Here is a 23,915-nt window from a genome sequence, read left to right on the forward strand (position 1 = left end):
GACACTGTTAGCCAGTTAGATGATGATTTTAACCTGTTGAACTGGTGGCATGAGCACAAACTCACTTATCCAGTTCTGTCAATCATGGCTAAAGATATTTTAACTGTTCCTGTTTCTACCATATCTTCAGAGTCCACTTTTAGTATGACTGGTAGGATAATCGAGGAGCGGCGGAGGAGGCTGAAGGCTGAGATGGTGGAGATGCTCACCTGCATCAAAGACTGGGAGGCAGCTGAGGCAAGGATGCAGCACAATGTGGAAGACCAGGAGCTTGAAGAAGCATTTGAAGAACTTTATCTTGATTAGTTGTCTTAGTTATCATTTATGTGCTGGACTGTAATATGCTGGACTTATGAACTTTGATTTAAGGACAATGAACTTAAAAGGAGCTAGGCTGTACTCTTTTTTCCCTGTCTAGGGTTTCTCACAAGGGTGAGTTTTACCTAGACAGGTTTTTAATGAGGCAGCCATTGCACTAAAGCTCCAATAAAATTTTATTTTGTTCTCTCTGGTCTGTTTCTGTGTTTGTTATCTTCTGAAGTTTCAGTTAAAGTTTGAACTTGTATCTCTGCTGTCAAAGTGTGATCTTCTAAAATTTGATGTATTGTACAAGTTTCTGATAAAATTCTGAAGTTTCTGAGGTGTTTGGCGCTTTTAGTGTCAGTGCCGGCACGAGCACTACGGGCTGCCGTGCCCAGTGGCACGGCACGGCACGCCTAAGCCATGATAGTGCCATGCCTGGGCCGCTGAGTCGGCACGGTGGCACTATCAGGCACAGCACGGCTAACATGCCGTGCCGCGTAGTGCCGTGCCTGGCCGGGCCGTGCCTGTCCGTGCCCGTGCCAGTGCCGTGCCGGGCGGCCCGTTTGGCCATATATAGTGTTGTGACTGCTACAAATAGGGAGGCGTCAACACTATCAATAGGTAGCACTATCCCGGCCTGTGCCCTGTGAGCATTTATTTGTCCATGAGAACCAAAGCCATAGCAGTTGCAGTGCTCTACTAAGGTGGTGTTTGGTTGCTCCTCCTAAATTTTAGTCGTTGTCCCATCGAATATTTGGACACATGCATGGAGTATTAAATATAGACTAATTACGAAACTAATTGCATAGTTTGCGAGACGAATCTTTTAAGCCTAATCAGTCTATGATTTGATAATGTTGTGCTACAGTAACATATGTTAATGATTGATTAATTAGGCTTAAAAAATTCGGCTCGTAGAGTACTGACGGATTATGTAATTTATTTTTTTATTAGCATATAAATACCCCATACAACATCCTCCTAACACACCTTCTAAATTTTAGTCACCAAATCCTAACACCACTGAAACTCTCTAGGTCCAGAACTTCCGGTCCTCCAAATTTAATTGGCTTAGCTACTAGAGGCCAAGCCACTTTGCACTGACCGCCCGATATTTCACTGTCACCAGCCCAAAGGAAGCGACGGCATGCTTTGTCTCTGTCTTCAGTGAGTTGTTTTGGAATCTTGAGAGCGGACAAATTAAAAGATAGATTGGGATGGTGCTAAGAACTGAGCGTCCTAGCTCGCGTCCACTGCATTTAGGAGCCGGCCTTGCCATCCCGCTAGCTTTGCCCTTGTTTTGTCAATAATATTCTGCACGTGCACTAGGTTCAATCGGCCCAATGTGAGGGGCAGCCCCAGGTACTGGACCGGAAAGGAAACCCGTTGACCTGCAAAGGATTCCAGGTATTGATATTTTTCACGTGTCCCATTATATGCATATAATTTGCCGACTACTCTCTCCATTCTAAATTATAAATCACTTTAACTTATTTGATTCATCTATTTTATTATATATCTAGATATATTATTATATATAGATGTATAGCAAAATAGATGTATCAAAAAGTTAAAGCGATTTATAATTTGGAACAGAGGAATTACTTAGTACTCTATATAAAAAAAAATACTCAGTCTCAGTACTCTATATATCACCGATCGAGCTGCTAGTGATCACGACCTTGTACTAAGTATCTAAACAGCCAAACACGCTATACAAGCCGAGGATCGGAGCTCCGTCGTTGCCATGGCTCAGGCTGTCGGCAGCGCCGATGCCACCACTGAGGCGCCACTCCTGCTCTCGTCGACGCTGGGGCCGCCGCCGCTGCTAGCAGGTGCACGTGCACCCCGCCGGAACAGGTTCGCCTTCGTCTGCGCCACGCTCGCCTCCGTCACCACCATGCTACATGGCTACAGTACGTACGTACGTCGTTGCTGCAAGTTACAGCCATCCATGGAGGCATTTTAGTACATCACGAAGATCGAGATGCTAGCTCATGCATGCTTCCGATCCGTACGTGTTCTGCAGACCTGACGCTGATGAGCGGCGCGGAGCTGTTCATGCGGGAGGACGTGGGGCTCACCGACGCCGAGGTCGAGGTGCTGGCGGGGTCCATGAACGTCTTCATGCTCGCGTCCATCCTCGCCGCCGGCTGGGTGGCCGACCACCTGGGCCGCCGCCGCACCCTCGTGCTCGCCAACGCCTTCTTCATGGCCGGCGCGCTCGCCATGTCGCTGGGCACCAGCTTCGCCGCGCTCATGGCGGCGCGCTTCGTCACCAGCGTCGGCTCCGGGTTCGCCCGCGTCGTCGCCCCCGTGTACAACGCCGAGATATCGCCGCCGTCCACGCGTGGCGTCCTCTCATCTATGCTTGACGTACGTATGCGTTTTGGATACATGCATGCTGGTTGATTCGAAGCTCGCTTTGGTCGTCTTTGTATGTATTAATTAAAGATGAAGACGTGCATCGACGTACATGCAGATGTTCATCAACGTCGGCATCCTGCTCAGCTACGTGTCCAACTACGCGTTCTCCGGCCTGCCGGTGCACCTCGGGTGGCGCGTCATGTACTGGATCGGCGTTATCCCGCCCGTGTTCATCGCCTCCGGGGTGCTCTTCATGCCGGAGTCACCGTGGTGGCTCGCGATGCAGGGCCGCCACGGCGACGCGCGCGCGGTGCTCATGCGCACGTCGGATACCCCGGCCGACGCCGACCTCCAGCTCCGGGAGATCAAGCGAGCCGTCGCTGACGCTGAGCCACCACCCGCTGCCGCACGCCACAGCGGCGGTGCTGGTGTCTGGAAGCAGCTCCTCGTCCGGCGGCCATCGACAAGCGTGCGGCGGATCCTCACGTGCGTTCTCGGGCTGCATTTCTTCGTGCAGGCGTCCGGCGTCGACGCCATCCTCCTCTACAGCCCGCTGGTTTTCAAGGCCGTCGGCATGGCGTCCAACTCCGCCATCCTCGGTGCCACCGTGGCCATTGGAGCGGTGAAGACGTGCTTCATCCTCGTGGGCATGCTCTTCACCGACCGCCTCGGCCGGCGCCCGCTCCTCCTCGCCAGCACCGCGGGAGTCGCCACGACGGCCACCGCCCTCGCCGTGACGCTGTACATAGGCACGAGCACGACGTCGTCATCACCGGCGACGGCCGCGGCGTGCCTGGCGTCGGTGCTGGCCGTCGTGGCCACGTACTCGATCGGGTACGGGTCGGTGGTGTCGGCGTACAGCGCGGAGGTCTTGCCGCTGCGGCTCCGCGCACAGGGCTCGAGCCTGGCCATGGCGGTGAACAGGCTCACGTGCGGGGTGGTGAGCATGACGTTCATCTCGCTCGCCGACGGGATCACCATGCCTGGGTGCTTCTTCCTCTACGCTGCGGTGACTGCGGCTGCGTTTGTGTTTGTGTACGTGCGGCTGCCGGAGACCAAGGGCCGGAGCCTAGAGGACATGGAAGTGCTCTTCCACAATTGAGGGCAGCCACATATGGTTTTTGCAATTTCGATCTGTTAATAGTAATGATAGTTTGATCTTGATATCCCATCTGCATTTGATAAATAGTTAAATACTCCCTCTATCTCTAAATATTTGTCGCTATATGGTTTGCGTGCTGATCAAATTTTCTTATGTTTAACTAGATTTATAGTAAATATTATCAATATTTGTATCTCTAAATAAATTTATTATGAAATTAAATTCAATGATCTATCTAATTTTTTTTAAAAAAAATAATCTATCTAATAATACTAATTATGTATCATAAATATTAATATATTTTATATAAATTTAATCAAAGTTGAATACGCTTGACTTTGGCTGAACATGCAACATGAACATGGATACATTATTTTCGTGCATTGCATAAAGTGAGGACTAATATAACTCGTTGCATAAAAGAAAAGGGCATGTAAACTAGTGGTTACAAGAACCTCGGTAGCACCTCAGGTCCTAGGATTCGACTCCCTATGTGAGCGAATATTGTAGAATTTAACGGCATTGCCTGTGGTGTGACCTCATGAATCTCGAGGATTTTTGTTGATCCAGTCTTCAAAAATGCTCATAAAAATAGGGTTTGCGTGCGTGCATTTATATGGGTGAGTGTGCGTACATTATGGGTGTCTCAATGTAAATAAAAAAAGTTATTTTCAAGGTCTCGCAGTTTTATATGAGATCGAAAGGCATATGCCTGTTCGAACAGATACCAGCGAGTCGTGCAATATGAGCTATTAATCAAAACTGCCAAAACACATCACAAAAAATTTGAAGATAAAAACTATAGTTTCTAAACAAAGATTATAAATTAAATTTTGATTTCATTGCTTTGTTCCTTCAAACAGAAGCTCTAAATAAGATCTCACTTAAGTACATTACTAGCAAATTTGCTCGTGCGTTGCTACGGGTCAAAAAAAAATCATGATATATTTTTAACTGGAATAGATTTTCTTTATTTATTATTTCTCTCAATGCTCTTCGTACCTGTCTTATTAGGGTATTTAGTTATTCCTAGGATATTGTTTTTCATAACTGATCTTAGCGTCAGTGTGTGTTATCATAACATAATTGCCATTTAAAGTATTGCAACTATATGTCTATATTAGTCTTATGATCTCTACATAATTGTTAAAAACCATGTTGTATCCTTGTCGGGTTCATAAACCCGGGGTTCCTCGGGGACCGGCTTACACGCCTAGGCTCGGCCCAAGAAGGCAGCACACAACTCGTGGGTCGGCCCGAGAGTCTAAAACAACAGGCCGGAAGGACGGTCTAGTCACCGACCGGAAGGTCTGGCCGAAGAGAAACGGCGTCCGCTTGTCAACAACTTCGGCCCACCTCCCCGACCGGAGCACTAGCTTCGGACTCCAGCCGCTTCCGATCGGAAGACCTAGCCCAAAACGCTACTTCTGACTCCGACCCCGCGTCTCCGACCGGGGTGTGCAGAAACCTTGCTCACCGCTCTTCTCCGACTGGCGCGACCAGAGCCGACTGGGGCCATCCGACCAGGAACGCCCGCTCGGAAGGAGGCAGGGGCGAACGGAGAAAGCAAGCCAGGGACCATACCCTGTACACCTGCAGGAACAGTACTCTACAACCACCCTAACACAAACAATATTGTAGGCGCCGACATTTTCCTCTACAGTATTGTAGGCGCCGTTAAAACTCCCATACGGTAAGGCCCCCCACGTGCCTCTGGCATCAATAGTGTTGTGGGTGCTGGGATTTACCGTATGGGGTGAACATGGTGACACTCCTCACATGTCTCTAGGCATCAAACAATATTTACAGGTACCGACGTCCACCATTCCTAAACAAGGCAGCGCAACCTCCCACATGCATCTAACATTCTACAGTGACATCAACAGTGTTGTGGGCGCCTACCATTATCTTGTACCCGCCGACGTGGGCAACAAAGCTTTGTAGCATACATACCCTCACTTGTAAAGTCATCCCCTTTATCTATAAAAGGGGTGCGCTCCCTCCAAGGAGGAGAGGCTTTTTTCTCTCTAAGGCTTTTTGAAGAACCTTTCTTAGTCCCATTAGTTCAACCAAGTTCACTGGTACACGATCACAGAACCGCCAGGTTCGGACCTCAAGCACGTGCTTGAACACTTAGCTCATAGCGTAGCTCCTGTCGCTCCCAACCCTTTCGACCAGAGCCGACTGGACCTCTTGTACACCCCATCTTTCTCCTTCTCGTTTGTAACCCCACAGCAAACTTCGAGCACCTGGACTCAGGAATAAAGTCGCTGACCGACCCAAACTGGACATAGGACATGTTGCCTGAACTAGTATAAATCCTATGTTATTGAGTGCTAGACCACCTCCGATCACAACATATGGCAAAACTATAAATATTTACTAGTTGGTCACATTCTGCACCAACAGTTGGCACCGTCCGTGGGGAAGACGTTGTACGCTCAACACTTTTTGGTCATCGGATGATCCACTTTTCCTCCACCCTCATCATGGCGGGCTCGGGCAATACGATTCGCTTCAGCTCGCTAGAGTTTCCCGCACTCTCGCCCGTTGGGATGCGGGTTCCGCCCGTCTTTGAGCCATCCCAGGCCTTCCTATTCGAAAGCCTGGACTTCGTCGCCACCCGGCTCGACATACTACACCTCCGCGAGGAGGCTCACGTCCCGGCACTCGTCGGAGGGGCGCCCTCCATCGACTTCGGGACGCCCGACTTCAACAACGCGGCATCTATGCTTCTTTCCGAGCAAACTCTCTGCTCAAATCCCACTATAAGTAATATGCGTACTGTTATTTACTCTTTATTTACTATCCCCCACTGATCACCCAGAGGGACTGTATCGCCCACGCCACAAACACTGTACGATCGGTTCTCCTATGACCTCGCGTCCTCCGTGGATGCGTACACTCGGGGGCTCCGAAGGACGCTAGCGCCATCCCCCTCGCAATTGAAGTCATGGGAACGATAGGCTACGCTCCTGCTGTTTTTCATGAACTCCCGAATGACGAGGGCGAGAGCGACGGTTCCAGCATCGGCGACATGGCACCCCACCACTGCCCGTCCCGAGAGTGCGCTATGGCGGACGCTCTAGGATAGCCACCGGTGGTTGTGGAGTCTGCATAGACTCACACCCCTCTGGACCCACACGTAGGGGCCCTCGCGTCTGCGTGAGCGCACATCGAGGAATTGCGACAACGGCGGCAGAACCAGCCACCGCCTGCGCCGGTATATTCGGTGCAGCATGTTGCGCCGCGTGCGCATCACCGGGCGGGTGGCTCCCAGGGCCGTGCCCACCGGGTCCAACATGACATCGTAAATGAGGGGAACGATCCCCCGCAGTTCGCTCGGGCTAGCCAGAACATTGCCACCATGGCGATGCTTCTGCGCGGCGTTCCCGAGCCTGTCAACCCCTAGGAGCGAGAGGTCTACCGGAACCTCCGGGTTCTGGTAGAAGCCACCGCCGTTCAACAGGTGGAAAGCTCCACATCGCGACTCCGACATGAGCCCTCCATCCCCACCGGGGGAACGAGGACGCGTTAGATGGATCGCTCCATTCGCTCACCGCTACAGCCGCTAGGTGTGGCCCAAGGGGCGGTAGCCGCACCATGGTCTAACCTGGCACCTGCCCTGCACCGACTACCAGTGCGTGAATAGACCGGTTCGCACCAGGATGCCCATAGCATCATCAGCAACCGGCATTAGGTCCGGCAAGATGATGACGTTCGCCAGGCGGTGGTAGGAGCAGGCAGCATAGATCCCGGTCGGACCATCAAGGGGAGCGGTGAAACATGCCCTAGGCATGGTCGTTGACCGGACGACTAGAGTCCCAGCCCTAAGGGCCCAGGACCACGAGCCTTCGGCCGACATATCTGGAGAGCACCATTCCCATGGCGCTTCCGACCGCCCACCAACATCACCAAATACACTGGGGAGACAAACCTAGGTATTTGACTCGAAGACTTCCAGCTCGCCTACCGGGCGGGAGGAGTGGATGATGACTTTTTCATCATTCAGTATATTCCCATTTGCGTGGGGGAGCATGTTCGGGCATGGCTTGAATTCCTCCCACATGACAGCATCCGCGACTAGGCAGACCTCAAGAGGGTCTTCGTCGGAAACTTCTAGGGGATGTATGTCCACCCCAGAAACTCCTAGGACCTCAAGAGCTACCAACAGGAGCCCAGCGAGTCCCTATGGGATTATATCCGTAGGTTCTCCCAACGATGCAACTCCCTCCCTGAGGTTGTTGACGCAGACATCATCAGTGTGTTCCTCTCTAGGACAAACTGCGAGTCCTTGATCCACAAGCTTGGCTGCCTGAAGCCCCATACCACCCACGACCTGCTCGACGTCACCACTAACCATGCCTCTGGCGAGGAGGCGGTCGGAGTGGTCTTCAGTGAAGGTCAGGACAAAGTCAAGGCCAAGCGCGTGGACCAAGATGAGGGCCCCTCCACACAGAGGGGCAAGAAGAACAAAAAGGATCGACACCGATTGGACAACACCACGATGGTCGCCATGGCTGATCGCATGGGCAAGCAGCCCCAACAGGGGCTGCCTAACCACTTCAACAAACTCATGGATAGTCCATGCACCAACCATGCCTACTCCGTCAAACACCTCTTCAAGGACTGTGAGCTCCTCAAACATTTCCTCCGATAGGCCGGTGGGCCAAAGGAGGGAGACGGCAAAGAGGCGGCTGCCAAGAAAGGAGGCATGGCAGGCAAGGACGGAGATGGCTTCCCCAAACCTGAGGAGTGTATCATGATCTTCAGCGGGTCCGACGCCATCTGGATGAAACACCAGCACAAGGTGCGCTACAGGGAGGCATGCGCCGCCGAGACAGCCATCTCCTCCTTCCTCAGCTGGTAAGAATCTCTGATCACCTTCGATCAGAAGGACCATCCCTCCCACATCGCAAGACCAGGACGCTACTTGCTCGTCGTTGACCCCATCATCCGCAAGAAGCGCCTCACCAAGGTGCTGATGGATGGAGGCAGCGGCCTCAACATCCTATACATCGACACCCTCGATGCTATGCGCATCCCCCAATCGGAGCTCCGCATGGCGGGCTCCCCTTCCACGGGGTAATCCCAGGAGCGCAGGCATACCTGCTCGGGCAGATCGATCTGCCCATCATGTTCGACGGCCGGGCCAACTTCCGCTCGGAGGTCCTCACCTTCGAGGTGGTGGATTTTCTAGGGTACTACCATGCCATCTTGGGGCGGCCATGCTATGCAAGGTTCATGGCAATCCCCAACTATACCTATATCAAGCTGAAGATGCTGGGACCAAACAATGTCATCACCGTGAGTAGCGCCTTCTCACATGCCTTCACGTGTGACCACGAGCACTACGAGATCACCGCTGCGATCGTCAACTCATCCGAGCTCCCACGGCTCGGAGAGTCCTAAACCCAGCAGTCCTGGACTACAACGAACCAACCTCCTCAACGGCCTTACGCCCGCTCGAGGAAACCAAGGCGGTGGCTATCGACCCCACCAACCCAACCAAAATAGTGCAGATCAGGACCCAGCTCCCGACCAAATAGGAATGCGAGCTTGTCGACTTCCTACGTGCCAATCTCAATGTCTTCGCATGGCAGCCTTCTGACATGCCAGGCATACCATGGGAGGTCGCCGAGCACATGTTGTGCCTCACCCTGGGCTCAAAGCCCGCCAAGCAGTGCCTGCATCACTTCGACGATGAGAGACGTAGGGCCATGGATGAGGAGATCACCAAACTCCTGGCAGTCGGATTCATCAGAGAGGTATTCCACTCCGACTGACTTACCAATCCCGTTCTTGTTAAGAAAAAGACTGGGAAGTGGAGAGTGTGTGTCGACTATACTGGCCTCAACAAGGCATGTCCAAAGGATCACTTCCCTTTGCCATGCATTGACTAGATAGTTGACTCCACCTCGGGTTATGAGATCCTCTCCTTTCTGGATGCCTACTCAGGCTATCACCAGATCATGATGAAAGAATCCGATCAGCTCGCAACCTCGTTCATCACCCCGTATGGCTCATACTATTACGTGACCATGCCTTTCGGCCTAAAAAACACTAGCGCCACCTACCAAAGGTGCATGCAGCAATGCTTCGCCGACCAAATCGACCTGCTCGATCAGCCTGATCAAGCCGAGCGGCCAAAGCCAACGATCGCCGTCTACGTTGATGACATCGTAGTCAAAACGGCTCAAGCTCGTGACCTGATCACAAACTTGGCCGCAACATTCGCAAACCTCTATTGGTTCAACATCAAGCTGAATCCCAAAAAATATGTTTTTGGGGTTCTGAAGGGGAAGCTGCTTGGATACATCGTGTCCGAACGCGGCATCGAGGCCAACCCCAAAAAAATCATGGCCATTTCCAACATGGGCCCCATACACAACGTCAAGGGCGTACAAAGGCTCACCGGATGTCTGGCTGCCTTGAGCCGCTTCATCTCCTGGCTCGACGAATAGGGGATGCCGCTATACAAGCTCCTCAAAAAGATGAACGCCTTCGTTTAGACTGAGGAAGCCCAGCAGGCTCTAGAAAGTCTCAAGGCGTCTCTAACGTCGGCCCCAATCCTCATCACTCCCAAACGGTGAGAACCCCTCCTCCTGTACGTCGTGGCAAGCAACCATGTTGTGAGTGCCGTCTTGGTCGTCGAAAGGGAGGAACCGGGACACCAGCTCAAGGTCCAGCGACCCGTATACTTTGTCGGGGAGGTACTCACCGACCCCAAGATCCGATACCCCTAGGTGTAGAAACTTCTGTACGCCGTGCTAATGGCAACTCGGAAGCTTATGCACTATTTCACCGACCACGAAGTTGCGGTCGTCACTTCGTACCCACTCAGGGACGTCATCCGCAACCGCGATGCCACGAGACGAATCTCTAACTGGGTACTTGAGCTCATGGGCCACGACATGAGGTACCTCCCATGTACGGCCATTAAATCTCAGGCCCTTGTAGATTTTGTTGCCGAATGGACAGAGGTACAGCTACTGACCCCGAACGTCACCCATGAGTACTGGACGATGTACTTCGATGGGTCTGTAATGGCTCCTAGCTCGGGGGCTGGAGAGGTTCTGATCTCCCCAAACGGAAGTAAGCTCCGCTACGCCATATGCCTCCACTTTTTGGCCTCAAACAACATCATGGAATACGAGGCCATTGAGCTCGATGCTATGCGGCTCTATGTTCATGGCAACTTGAAACTAGTCATTGATTAGGTCATGAAGGAATCCTCCTGCAGAAGTCCCCTCATGACAGCATACTGCCAAGAGGTGCGTAGGCTCGAGGACAAATTCTAGGGGATCGAACTACATCACATCCCTCGAAGGGATAACGATGCCGCTAATTTCTTTGCAAAATTAGCTGCCAGGAGGGATCTATCCCCGAGCAGGGTCTTCATCAATGATGTCCATGAACCGTCCGCCCGCGTCCTAGAAGGTCTGATCTAGACACACTCCAATGCCCAGCCAGCACTCGAGGGCTTTGACCCCGATGCCCAACCAGCACTCAGGGGCTCCAACCCTGGTAGCTCTATGACGGCGTCACCCGCAAACGTCGCCATATTGGCACTCGATCAAACCGACTGGCGAGTGCCACTACTCACCTACCGCCTTGAGGAGGTTCTCCCACCCAAACAGACTAAAGCCCGACGGATCGCTCGATGCGCTAAGACCTTCGTCGTGCTCGGTGACGAGCTCTACAAATGGAGTCCATCAGGGGTACTCATGAAGTGTATCCCCACCAACCAGGGGAGGTAGCTCCTCCTCGAGGTCCATGTCGGGATTTGTGGACATCACGGGCCCTAAGGTCGCTGGTTAGAAAAGCCATTCGCCAAGGCTTTTACTGGCCCACCATGCTACGGGATGCGAAGGAGGTCGTCCGCAGGTGCGAAGGATGCCAGTTCTATGCTCGGCAAACCCATTTGCTGGCATAAGAACTCCAAACCATCCCAATCACCTAGCCATTCACGGTCTGGGGCCTTGACATGGTGGGACCCCTCAAAAAGGGCCCAGGCGGTTTCACTCACCTACTTGTAGTAGTCGACAAGTTCACCAAGTGGATAGAGGCCAAGCCCATCACCAACATCCGCTTGGAGGAGGCAGTTAAGTTCTTCCTCGACATCATCTACCGATTCGGCGTGCCTAACTGTATCATCATTGACCATGGGACTAACTTCACCGGAAAGAAGTTCCTAGACTTCAGCGATGGATACGGCATCAGGATCGACTAGTCTTCGATCGGACATCCATGAACTAACGGTCAGGTCAAGCATGCCAATGGCATGGTCCTCTAGGGACTCAAGTCACGCATCTTCGACTAACTCAACAAGCATGCTGGATGATGGGTTGCAGAGGTCCCAACGATCCTATGGAGCCTAAAATGACCCAAAACCAATCCATAGGGTTCACACCCTTCTTCCTAACCTACGGAGCTAAGGCAGTGCTGCCCTCCGACCTCGACCATGGCGCCCCAAGAGTTAGGGCTTTTGACCACGAACGGGCCAAGGAAGCTCAGCAAGATGCGGTTGACCTACTCGAAGAGGCCTATGAGACAACTGTCATCCGCTCCACCCGCTACCAACAAACCCTCCGCAGGTACCACAAAAGGCAGATCAGAGGAAGGATACTCGAAGTCGGCGATCTCATACTCTAGAGGACCCAATCAACGAAGGAAAACACAAACTCTCTCCACCATGGGAAGGACCCTATACGGTAACCGAATTAATCCGACCAGACACCTACCGACTAGAGGACAACAACGGCAACCTTCTCAACAACACTTGGAACATTGAACAGCTACGTCGTTTTCCTGTAAAATTTGGTCTTACCGATTTCTTAGTCAAACTTGTCCCTGTAAAAGCACCCTAGCCCAAACACTTTCAGCCTGGGTTGCCCGGGGACTCCATAAGGGTATAATACTGAATATTACCTCTCTTTTTTACTATCACACAGTAAACAAACGCCATCCCCGAATAGAAGCACGTTCCATTCCTTTGATTGCCCTACATGACTCTTTTCTCACTCCCAACCGAACGCACCCTGCCTTTTCCCACGGTTACAAGCACATGAGCCACGCGGGCCATGCCCTAGGCTCCCAAAGTTGTAGCCTATGGGACAAATGGGCAGGTATGAAAAAGAAAGGATAAAAACAAAAGTTATGCTAGGATAAAAAACAAGGAACTGATAGTGGCTCTATCACAAGAATAGAACTGATGTAATTCATTGATACAAAACTGTTCACACGGGGGCTCACCCACAAACCATTACATTTTTTCTAACTACTTCCATTCCAAATACTACTACGGCCGCTTGACGACGTCACATGACGCCGAAGAAAAATGGTACTCGCCGCCAAACATAGCCCCCGCTACAGGGGCCCCGCCTGGTTCCGCTCACTCGACTTCAGTGAGCGCAATGGGTACCTCAGGTGACCCACTTGGTTCTGCTCCCTCGACTTCAGTGAGTGCAACGGGTGCCTCAAGGGCTCCGCACCCATAGATGCTCAGCAGAAGAGCATGGGGCTGTGGACATTCTCATGTAGTCGAGGTAGCTCCTGGACAAGGACACCACCACCAAAGTATGGCCACCATGGCTGAAAGAGATCTCATCAAACTTTATGAACTGGCCAACCTGAGCAGCTATAGGTGCGAAACCCTCCACCAGCACAATCTTGAGCAGCTTCCCCTCCGACAAGGCTCGCCTAGCGAAGATCCACCGAAGAAAGTCCGCACACGGCTCTATCCTAAAGAAGGCCTCGTAGATTAATCCAGCACTGCCCTAGGCAGCCTCCAGCTTGACATCACGCTCTGGATCCATGAAAGGATCTGTAAGTCCTCCCCCTCGCTCACCCCCTCTCTCACTTAGGAACCGTTACGGCATACATGCACTCTCGGTGAGAAGGAAGAAGGAGGAGAGACAATAGTTGGCGAACAGGCAAAGGACTACGACGGAGAGCCCTCTCCCTCCCCCTATTTAAGGAAGAAACATGGCAGCCAAAGAGGGGCAAAAGATTAGAGTGAAAAACTCTCTCCCTTCCCCCATTCAATATGGATAGGAAACGATGGGATGTGCACTAACCGATAGAATGACGCCTGGTCAAGCGGAGCGCCGCCTGGTGAGGCAAGACGTGGCCTAGGTATGGCCCACCACTATCGCATGACCTGGCACGAAAACTGAAGCATCACCACCACACGTGGGTAGCTCTCCGCATCCCCAGGTAGGACTTGGAAAATTTTGAAACAAGATCTCCACCGAGAGAGACCATCGGGCTTCCCAAGTTGATCAAACAGCTCAGAAAGACACACCGAGACACAGGTAGGAAGCGAAGGGGCACCCCGTGTAGGCCATGCTGACTCCATCATGAACGACGAGCATGGGTCCTGGTCGGACATTCCTGACTGAAGCTCTCCGAACCTCGTCGCTCAAATCTTCAAGGTGAACACTACCAACCCCCTCTATTTCCTTATAAGCATTTCATACATCCATATGTGCATTCATTCCATATGCCCGCACCTCTCGGACGATTCAGACCCTAAACCACCTGGGGGCTTGGGAACTAAGCATCGCATGTGCAGTGAAATGCATCACAACACTCCGTGTTGTGTCATGAAGCGACGGTTGCCTCATTTGGCATGAGAAACCAACAAGAGCCAGGAGAGAAAATTGTAGATGAGCCTCGTGTGACCCTCGTCCGGTCTGGTAGACTGGGTCATCTCAACCTTCTTGTTTGATCCTGAACCTCTCACCAAGCCCATAGAATCTCCATCTAGGGGAGGCCATTAGGCCACCCAGGTCAGTCTCTAGAACAACCTAGGCATCTGTTGGGTTGCAGGTAAAGGAGTAGTGGAATGTCATGAGAGGGCTATGCTGACCCCGTCATGAACGATGGACCCGGATTCCACTCGATCACACCCGTTAGCGAACTCACCGAGCGCGTCACTCGAGCCTGAGCGATCGGGACAGGCGACAAAACTCAGCCCCTCCGATTGTGAGGAATCGAGGATGGGGTAACGCACATAACTCACACCGACCCCTACTAAGGCCCAATGAGGCTCGGGGGCTCAAGACACAAAATGATCGGGTCTGCGACCCCGATCTCGCCCCATCCGGCTACACTTCCGACTATGCTCCAAACACCTAGGTCTGTGACCCCGATCTCGCCCCATCCAGCTACGCTTCCGACTACGCTCCAAACACCTAGGTCTATGACCCCGATCTTGCCCCATCCGGCTACGCTTCTGACTACGCTCCAAGCACCTAGGTCCATGACCCCGATCTTGCCCCATGACTCTAACTCACCCAATCCCATGGTGCGCACCGACACTAGGATCAGTGAGATCTATCTCATCTAAACTAACTACCTCACCTAATCCCATAGCGCGCACCGACGCCAAGATCCACGAGCTCCCTCTCACCCCATCTCTCGAGCAACCAAAATCACCTGGGCTGCATAACGATGCCTAGGTTGACAAAAACCATCTCAAAACTAAGAACACACACACACCCGCTAAAAGAACATCCCCTAGATAGTTCTTTTTGACCCGACTGGGGGCTCGAGGGCTACACCCACGGGTGTGCTCGCACGCACCTGCTGAAACATAAAACCTCCCCCACTAACAGCATAGGAAAACCCCCCAGATGGTTCTACCCGAATCGCCCGGGGGCTCAGGGGCTACACGCGCGGGAGCGCTCGCACGCACCCGCCGGTAAGGCAAAAATCCTCTAGACGATTCTACCCGAATTGCCCAGGGGCTCAGGGGATCTTGTTGGGTTCATAAACTCGGGGTCCCTCGAGGACCGGCTTCCATGCCTAGGCTCAGCCCAAGAAGGTAGCACACAACTTGTGGGCTTGCCCAAGAGTCTAAAATAATAGGCCGGAAGGACGGTCCAGTCACCGACCGAATGGTCTGGCCTAAGAGGAACGACGCCCACTCATCAACTACTTCGGCCCACCTCTCCGACCGGAGCGCTAGCTTTGGACTCTAGCCGCCTCCGAACGGCCTCTCTGATCGGAAGACCTAGCCCAAAACGCTACTTTTTACTCAGACCCCACGTCTCTGACCGGGGTGCACAGAAACCCTGCTCACTGCTCTTCTTCGACTAGCGCGACCAGAGCCGACTGGGGCCATCCGACCAGGAACGCTCGCTTGGAAGGAGGCAGGGGCGACCAAAGAAAGTAAGCCAGGGCACAGGAGTCAAACCACAATACCAGGGACCATACCCTGTACACCTATAGGAACAGTGCTCTACAACCGCCCTAACACAAACAGTATTGTAGGCGCCGACATTTTTCTCTATAGTATTGTAGGCGCCATTAAAACTCTCATACGGTAAGGCCCCCCACGTGCCTCTGGGCATCAATAGTATTGTGGGCACCGGGATTTACCGTATGGGGTGAACATGGTGACACTCCTCACATGCCTCTAGGCATCAAACAATATTTATAGGTACCGACTTCCACCATTCCTAAACAAGGCAGCGCAACCTCCCACATGCATCTAACATTCTACAGTGACATCAATAGTGTTGTGGGCGCCTATCATTATCTTGTACCCGTCGGTGTGGGCAACAAAGCTCTGTAGCATATGTACCCTCACTTGTAAAGCCATCCCCTTTATCTATAAAAGGGGGTGCGCTCCCTCCATGGAGGAGAGGCTTTTTTCCCTCTAAGACTTTTTGAAGAACCTTTCTTAGTCCCATTAGTTCAACCAAGTTCACTGGTCCACGACCACAGAACCGCCAGGTTCGAACCTCAAGCACGCGCTTGAACACTTAGCTCATAGCATAGCTCCTATCGCTCCCGGCCCTTCCGACCAGAGCCGACCGCACCTCTTGTACACCCCATCTTTCTCCTTCTTGTTTGTAACCCCACTGCAAACTTTGAGCACCTAGGCTTAGGAATAAAGTCGATGACTGACCCAAACTAGACATAGGGCACGTTGCCTGAACCAGTATAAATCCTATATCATTGAGTGCTAGGCCACCTCCGATCACAACGTACGGCAAAACTACAAATATTTACTAGCTGGTCACATTCTGCACCGATAGTTGGTGCCGTCCATGGGGAAGATGCTATATGTTCAACACTTTTTGGTCATCAGATGGTCCACTTTTCTGCCATCCTCGCCGTGGCGGGCTCGGACGATACGATTCGCTTTGGCTCGTTGGAGTTTCCCGCACTCTCACCCACTGGGATGCGGGTACCGCCCGTCTTTGAGCCATCCCAGGCCTTCATATTCAGAAGCCTAGACTTCGTCGCCAATCGGCTCGGCGTACTACACCTCCACGAGGAGGCTCATGTCCTAGCACCCGTCGGAGGGGTGCCCTCCATCGACTCCGGGACGCACGACTTCGACAATGCGGCATCTACACTTCTTTCTGAGCAAACTATCTGCTCAAACCCCACTGTAAGTAATATACGTACTGTTATTTACTCTTTATTTACTATCCCCCCACCAATCACCTAGAGGGACTGTATCACCCATGCCACAAAAAATGTACGATCGGTTCCCCTATGACCTCGTGTCATCCACAGATGTGTACGCTCGGGGGCTCTGAAGGACGCTGGTGCCATCCACCCTCGTAACTGAAGTCATGGGAACGGTAGGCTACGCCCCTGCCATTTTTCACAAACTCCTGGATGACGAGGCCAATAGCGACGGTTCCAGCATTGGCGACGTGGCACCCCGCCACTATCCGTCTCGGGAGTGCGCTATGGCGGATGCTCCAGGACAGCCACCGGTGGTTGTGGAGTCTACGCAGACTCACACCCCTTTAGACCCATGCGCGGGGGCCCTCACGTCTACATTAGCTCACACCAAGGAATTGCGACAACGGCGGTAGAACCAGCTGCCGCCTGCGCTGGCACATTCGGTGCAGCACATTGCGTCATGTGCGCATCACCCGACGGGTGGCGCCCGGGGCCGCGCCCGCCAGGTCCAACATGACATCGTAAATGAGGGGAACGATCCCCCATAGTTCACTCGAGCCAGCCAGAACATTATCACCGTGGCGATGCTTCTACGCGGCATTCCTGACCCTGTCGACCCCCAGGAGCGGGAGGTTTACTGGAACCTTCGGGTTCTGGTAGAAGCCACCGCCGTTCAATAGGTGGAAAGCTCTGCATCACAACTCCGACACGCGCCCTCCCTCCCCACCGGGGGAACAGGGACGCGTCAGACGGATCGCTCCATTCGCTCGCCACTACAGCCGCCAGGTGTGGCCCAAGGGGTAGCAGCTGCACCATGGTCCGACCTGGCACCTGCCCTGCACCGACCACCGATGCATGAATGGACCGGTTCGCACCAGGACGCCCGCAACATCGTCAGCAACTGGCATTAGGTCCGGTAAAATGATGATGTCCGCCGGGTGGCGGTAGGAGCAGGCAACACAGATCCCGGCCAGACCATCGAGGGGAGCGGTGAAACGCGCCCTAGGCGCGGTCGCCGACCGGACGACCGGAGTCCCAGCCCTGAGGGCCCGGGACCACGAGCCTTCGGCCGACATATCTAGAGAGCACCGTTCCCACGGCGCTTCCGACCGCCCACCAACATCACCAATACACCGGGGAGACAAACCCAGGTATTTGGCTTGAAGACTTCCGGCTCGCCTGCTGGGCCGGAGGAGTGGATGATGACTTTTTTGTCATTCAGTATCTTCCCATTTGCGTGGGGGAGCATGTTCGGGCATGGCTTGAATTCCTCCCACACGACAGCATCCGCAACTGGGCAGACCTCAAGAGGGTCTTCGTCGGAAACTTCCAGGGGATGTATGTCCACCCCGGAAACTCCTAGGACCTCAAGAGCTGCCAACAGGAGCCCAACGAGTCCCTGCGGGATTACATCCGCGGGTTCTCCCAACGATGCAACTCCCTCCCTGAGGTCGTCGACGCAGACGTCATCAGCGCGTTCCTCTCCGGGACAAACTACGAGTCCCTGATCCACAAGCTTGGCTGCCTGAAGCCCTGTACCACCCGCGACCTGCTCGACGTCGCCACTAACCACGCCTCTAGCGTGGAGGCGGTCGGAGCGGTCTTCAGCGGAGGCTAGGACAAAGTCAAGGCCAAGCGTGCGGACCAAGACGAGGGCCCCTCCACACAGAGGGCCAAGAAGAACAAAAATGATCGGCGCCGATCGGACAACACCACGATGGTCGCCGTGGCCGATCGCACGGGCAAGCAGCCCCAACAGGGGCTGCCTGACCACTTCAACAAACTCATGGACAGTCCGTGCACCAACCATGCCTACTCCGTCAAACACCTCTTCAAGAATTTAATTGGACATTTATAGGGAGGCTTATAGAAGCGACATAAGAAAAAAAAAACTTCTATTGTGCAGTAATGTAGAGTAGCAAATAGGCCTATACTCCCCCGTCCCAAAATAGATGTTATTGTCACTTTCCGAGAAGTCAAACATTTTTTACTTTGACCAAATATATATAAAAAATATTAATATTTATAGTACATAATTAGTATCATTAGGTAAATCGTTGAATATACTTTCATAATGAACTTACTTGGAGATATAAATTGTGCACGTATTTTTTATAAACCTAGTCAAAGTTAAAAAAGTTTCACCTCTATTTTGGGAGAGAGGGAGTACATTGTAACAGATGTCAAAAATCTATATATTCGTAAACCAATAAGTATGAAGACGACTTAGCTGTTTTTTTCTCATGTAAATAAACCATAGTAATATCTTGGACTTACTTGAAGTGGTAGAAACAATATGACAAACTGTAGCCAATTAAACTTTATTAGGACGAACCAGGCCAACTCATCATGAGAAAAGGAACGTGGCCCTGGGCCTAACTGACCAGTTGGGCTGCACATCTGCAATTAATTAATTGAAGACCAATGGCAAACTCCAGCCCATGACAAATCGAACCACCCTCTCGCGGCCGACATCAGCGTGCGTCCGATTTGATTGGACGGTTCCGATTGTGCCCGCACTGAACAAAACTGGCTATCAGCGCTCCTCCAATGGAACCCTATCTCACTTTCTAGCTTCTTCAGCCTTTTCTCATGGCAGCGGCGGCGCCGTCAAGTACCCCTCGCCGAAGCACACGTGCAACGTTGTCTTGTTCGTGGCTCGGGTGTTTGGCGACGCGGTGCCCAACCACAAGCTCGGTGTCCTGGCTGACGGCTAGACGATCCCTCGGCAGGCTCGCCGGCTGCGAGCGTGCCGGTTGGGGGCGCGAGCTGCGAGCGTGCCGGCCGCGGCGGTGAGCCACGAGCGTGCCAGCGCGGGGGCACCGTGAGCCACAGCGAGTCTGGGACGCCGGCCTCGGGGGCAAGAATGCCGGCCTCCGTGGCGAGCGTGCCAGTCGCAAGGACACCGGCCTCGGTGGCGAGTGCGCCTGCCGCGGGGATGCTGTCTAGGGGCGAGCGCGCCAGCCGCGAGGACGCCGTTCCGTGCTGGAAGTGCCGCCTCTCCCCGCCCGACGCTGCTGCCTTGCCTCAGCGCCTCCCCGCGCGTCCGCCGGGCGCCGGCCTCACTCGAGCTGTCGTCGTCTTCCCGCCCCGCGTCGCCGTGGCGTCGTCTTCCTGCCTCGCCCACGCCGCCCTCTCCCCATCCCGCGCCATGGCCGTCAGTCGCCGTGCACGCTCTCCGTCCAGTGCCCGGCGATTTGGCTCATGGAATCTGTGTTTGATTTTGGTTATATATGAGCTTGTAAGTTGAGGTGATTTCTGTTTGGAAAAAATAGCGAATCTCTTTCTCGATTCGATTTGCAGTTCGTTTTGACTTGATTTGGAGTTCTTACGCCTATTTCTTTTTCCTTCTTTGTTTCTGTTGTATATCTTCCGAACATACTGTACCTGAACTCGAGTTTCTTTTCTTCCCTGTCTCTGTTGCGTCCGATTTTTGTTCGATTCAGATTCAGAAGCAGTTTCTTACCCGATCTCCACCGTCATGTAAGGCCTTCCACAGCGTGAAGCTTCACTAGTGCTGCTTGGAACGTCATGTCATAAGGAATCCCAGCTTTGCTGGTAAAACCGCAGCGTGAGGCATCACTTCCTCCTGTAGCTGGACCCACAATATAGGAATAAAAAAATTAACTTGCTTAGGCCTCGTTTAGATCGTGAAAAAAAGTGAACCCGATGAATAGTACCACTTTCGTCTTATTTGGTAAATACTGTCCAATCGTGGACCAACTAGGCTCAAAAGATTCATCTTGTGATTTCCAACTAAACTGTGTAATTAGTTATTTTTTTTACCTACATTTAATACTCCATGCAAGTGGCTAAAAATTGATGTGATGGAGAGAGAGTGAAAAAATTTGAAATTTGGAATGCATCTAAACGAGGCCTTACTCTTTTCTTCTCTTCCCAGAGGCAGCAACAACTTTTCAGGAGCAAGCAGCGGTGCATGTCAGTACTTTTACCAGCTTTTCAGGAGCCGGCATCTACTTGCGCCGCTCCAAGTTTTTTAGGAGCTGGCACCGCATGCTGCAGCGTGGAGAGGAGTGCTTATATCCTCTCTCTCCTATTTAGGCAGCACTAAAGCCATACATTGTGGAGGGCCTAAGAAGCTAGGGAGGCCAGACAAAAAAAAAAATCCAGACTAAAAAATTAGGCGAGAGATGTTTTCTCGGTCTGTCACACTCTCTCGTACGAGTCGTAGTACCACTAGTGTCTAGTGTATCTATATATATATATATATTATACACATGTTGATGTTTTCAAAGATTTTATACATATTTATATTACACATGGTACTGGTACTACCTGTTTTACTTGTAGCTAAAGTAATACAGATTAGAATACATGGCCTATATAATATACAAATAAGAGGCCTAAGAGGAGGTTCATTGCTACATGGTACAACAGAATTGTTGATCAGGATCGCGCTTGGCTTTGTACAGGCTAACAGAGTCCACATGGTCTGGGATAACTATTCATGCTAAATCTATGGAGCATAGTGTTGTGTACGTCACAAAATGATGCAGCAGACACTTTGTTCAGCGGGAGTACCTGCTTGGAGAGGCAAAAGTTGGGTTTATTTTGGAAATAGATTTATAACGTGAATGGGAGGCTAAATTCTGACATAAGTCTATGTCTGTAGTATATAAACTACAATGTTTTTTTTGAGGGTGTGTGCGGGATAATATGAGATAAGAACAATAACTATTGGAAATAGGAATTTGAGGGGACATGAGAAAATATTTATGTGATAACAGGTATAGTTAGAGTGTATTTATAACGGTATATGTATGTGCTGACGTGTTGTAAAAGTAGATATGTAGTTACTGAGCTTTGCAATTGGCGATCTTTGTTTCAGGTTTGGAACTCCCAAGCCTTGGCCTACATTGTTTAGGACATATATCAGGATCAGGACATAGACAGCCTTGAAATCTATGTATATATGTAAGCACAATGTCTGTGTGCTTACTTTTTCGCTTGGTTCTATAATGGTGGGTCTGCATTCTCACTTGGACCATCACTGTGAATCAGGTTTGTGTTAGATGCTTCAGCTGGTGCTTTGGTCTGCACCTGACATAGTAGATTTGAACATGTACATTAGTTCAGGACTTGAACTGCATATATGGAAATAACACAGAATTATCTGATCTATCGTGGGAGCACCAAATTTGCAGATACTATGAGAACGAAAATTAAAAAAAGGAAAATTTACGCCGCAGCGGCTACTAACCTCTTCATCTGTTGCTGCACTGTGGAAGAGGGACCTTTGGACAGATTGCTCATCTGGGAAGAAGCTATAAATTCAAAAGTGTATAAATATGTTATGAAGACCTACATAAAAGCATGGAGGACATTTAGATTTGATCAGAGGTTGACTTACTCAGCAACAGTGTCCTTTTGGGGTGTTTGTTCGAGAGTAATACTCGGAGGTGGTGTGTACGATAGCAGGATGAAGATGTATGTTAGTATAGTGAAACGCAAATAAATATAAATGATACAAATAAGGTGGGCGCACCGAAATGTTAAGAGCACATGTGCTGACAACGGTTAATACTTCCTGGGTATCTACAACGGGGTGTTGCACAGGGACACCACCATGTTCATAATGCTGATGTTTTTTTTGGGTAAAATACAGGAGCACACCGATGTCACGTTTGTTAGATGTGGAAGGATAACTACATTTAGTCACGAACATAAGAACATTAGCTAACTGGCATGGTTACTTACCTGGTAGGTGCCTCTTATAATGTTGTGTCAGCAGGTTGTAAATATGGTGCAGATGGCTGTCAACAAATGGGGAAGTGTGTGAATCAAAGGGCAAATAAAGAGTAGGTATTAAATGAGCATATTTTTCATGCATCCATATTAGAATCACAACTAATGAATCATAAGAATAAGATGGCATAAGTGAAGCATAGTGAAATCCCCAAATTGGTCACATGCTCTACTAAAAATATTTTTTCCCTTAATATTCATACACTGAGCATGTATAAGTATCCATGAATCAGAGGTTCTCATATATGCAGTAAATACAAGGTATTCCTATTTTACAAAGTTAGATAGCACAGCTATTGGAGCCTAGTTTTTGCTATGCAAATTGTAAAATAGTCTCCACAACCAGAATAGCAAACCTGTTGGAGTTGTTGTAAGTGAGGTAAGGGCTATTTGCTTCATGAGTGTTTCGTGCACTTCTGTCCCCAACTGGGACTACAGTGGAGTTCACCGGAGGTAACATAAGGAATATAGGAATGATTACTTCTATTGTTTATTTTTTTTGTCTAAATTACTTGTAGAAGGCAGTGCTATGATTGGCCACTTTGGTGCAGGTTTTAAAAGTAGTTACAGGTCATTACTTCATCATGCATTTTAAAGGGAATATTTAAATAAGTTTGAACCATTTTAATAAGCTTAAACCAAGTTAAATCAATAACTCAATGATACTTCATCATAAAAGATTATGCAGGCAAGTTCATACATGTAGTGAATAAAACGTAGGAGGAATAAGATTTAGATGAAACTGAACAAACGAAAGACGGAGTAAACACACGTGTGAACTACGATGCTGTAAAGCGGCAGCATCCATTCGCTCTATCTCATGTGGAGGTGCACTATGTGAAGGTCCTGCTATATGACATATGGATGGTGTGATCAGTGGAGGTTGGTTGTGTGACTGAATAAGGCTAGGCTGTCATGGAGGCCGATGTAGATCTGGGTGGTATAG

General features: G+C 51.0%; 1 protein-coding gene across 1 annotated transcript; it reads left to right on the top strand.

Annotated features, from left to right (window-relative positions):
• Window positions 1–2,050: 2,050 nt before the first annotated feature.
• LOC136543756 (polyol transporter 5-like) lies at window positions 2,051–3,772 on the top strand. The gene is made up of 3 exons (XM_066536122.1): window positions 2,051–2,219; window positions 2,333–2,679; window positions 2,786–3,772. The coding sequence occupies exons 1-3, from the start codon at window positions 2,051–2,053 to the stop codon at window positions 3,770–3,772; spliced, it is 1,503 nt and encodes a 500-aa protein (XP_066392219.1).
• Window positions 3,773–23,915: the final 20,143 nt, after the last annotated feature.

This window comes from Miscanthus floridulus, chromosome 3 (genome assembly GCF_019320115.1).
Source record: "Miscanthus floridulus cultivar M001 chromosome 3, ASM1932011v1, whole genome shotgun sequence".
Lineage (NCBI taxonomy): Eukaryota > Viridiplantae > Streptophyta > Magnoliopsida > Poales > Poaceae > Miscanthus > Miscanthus floridulus.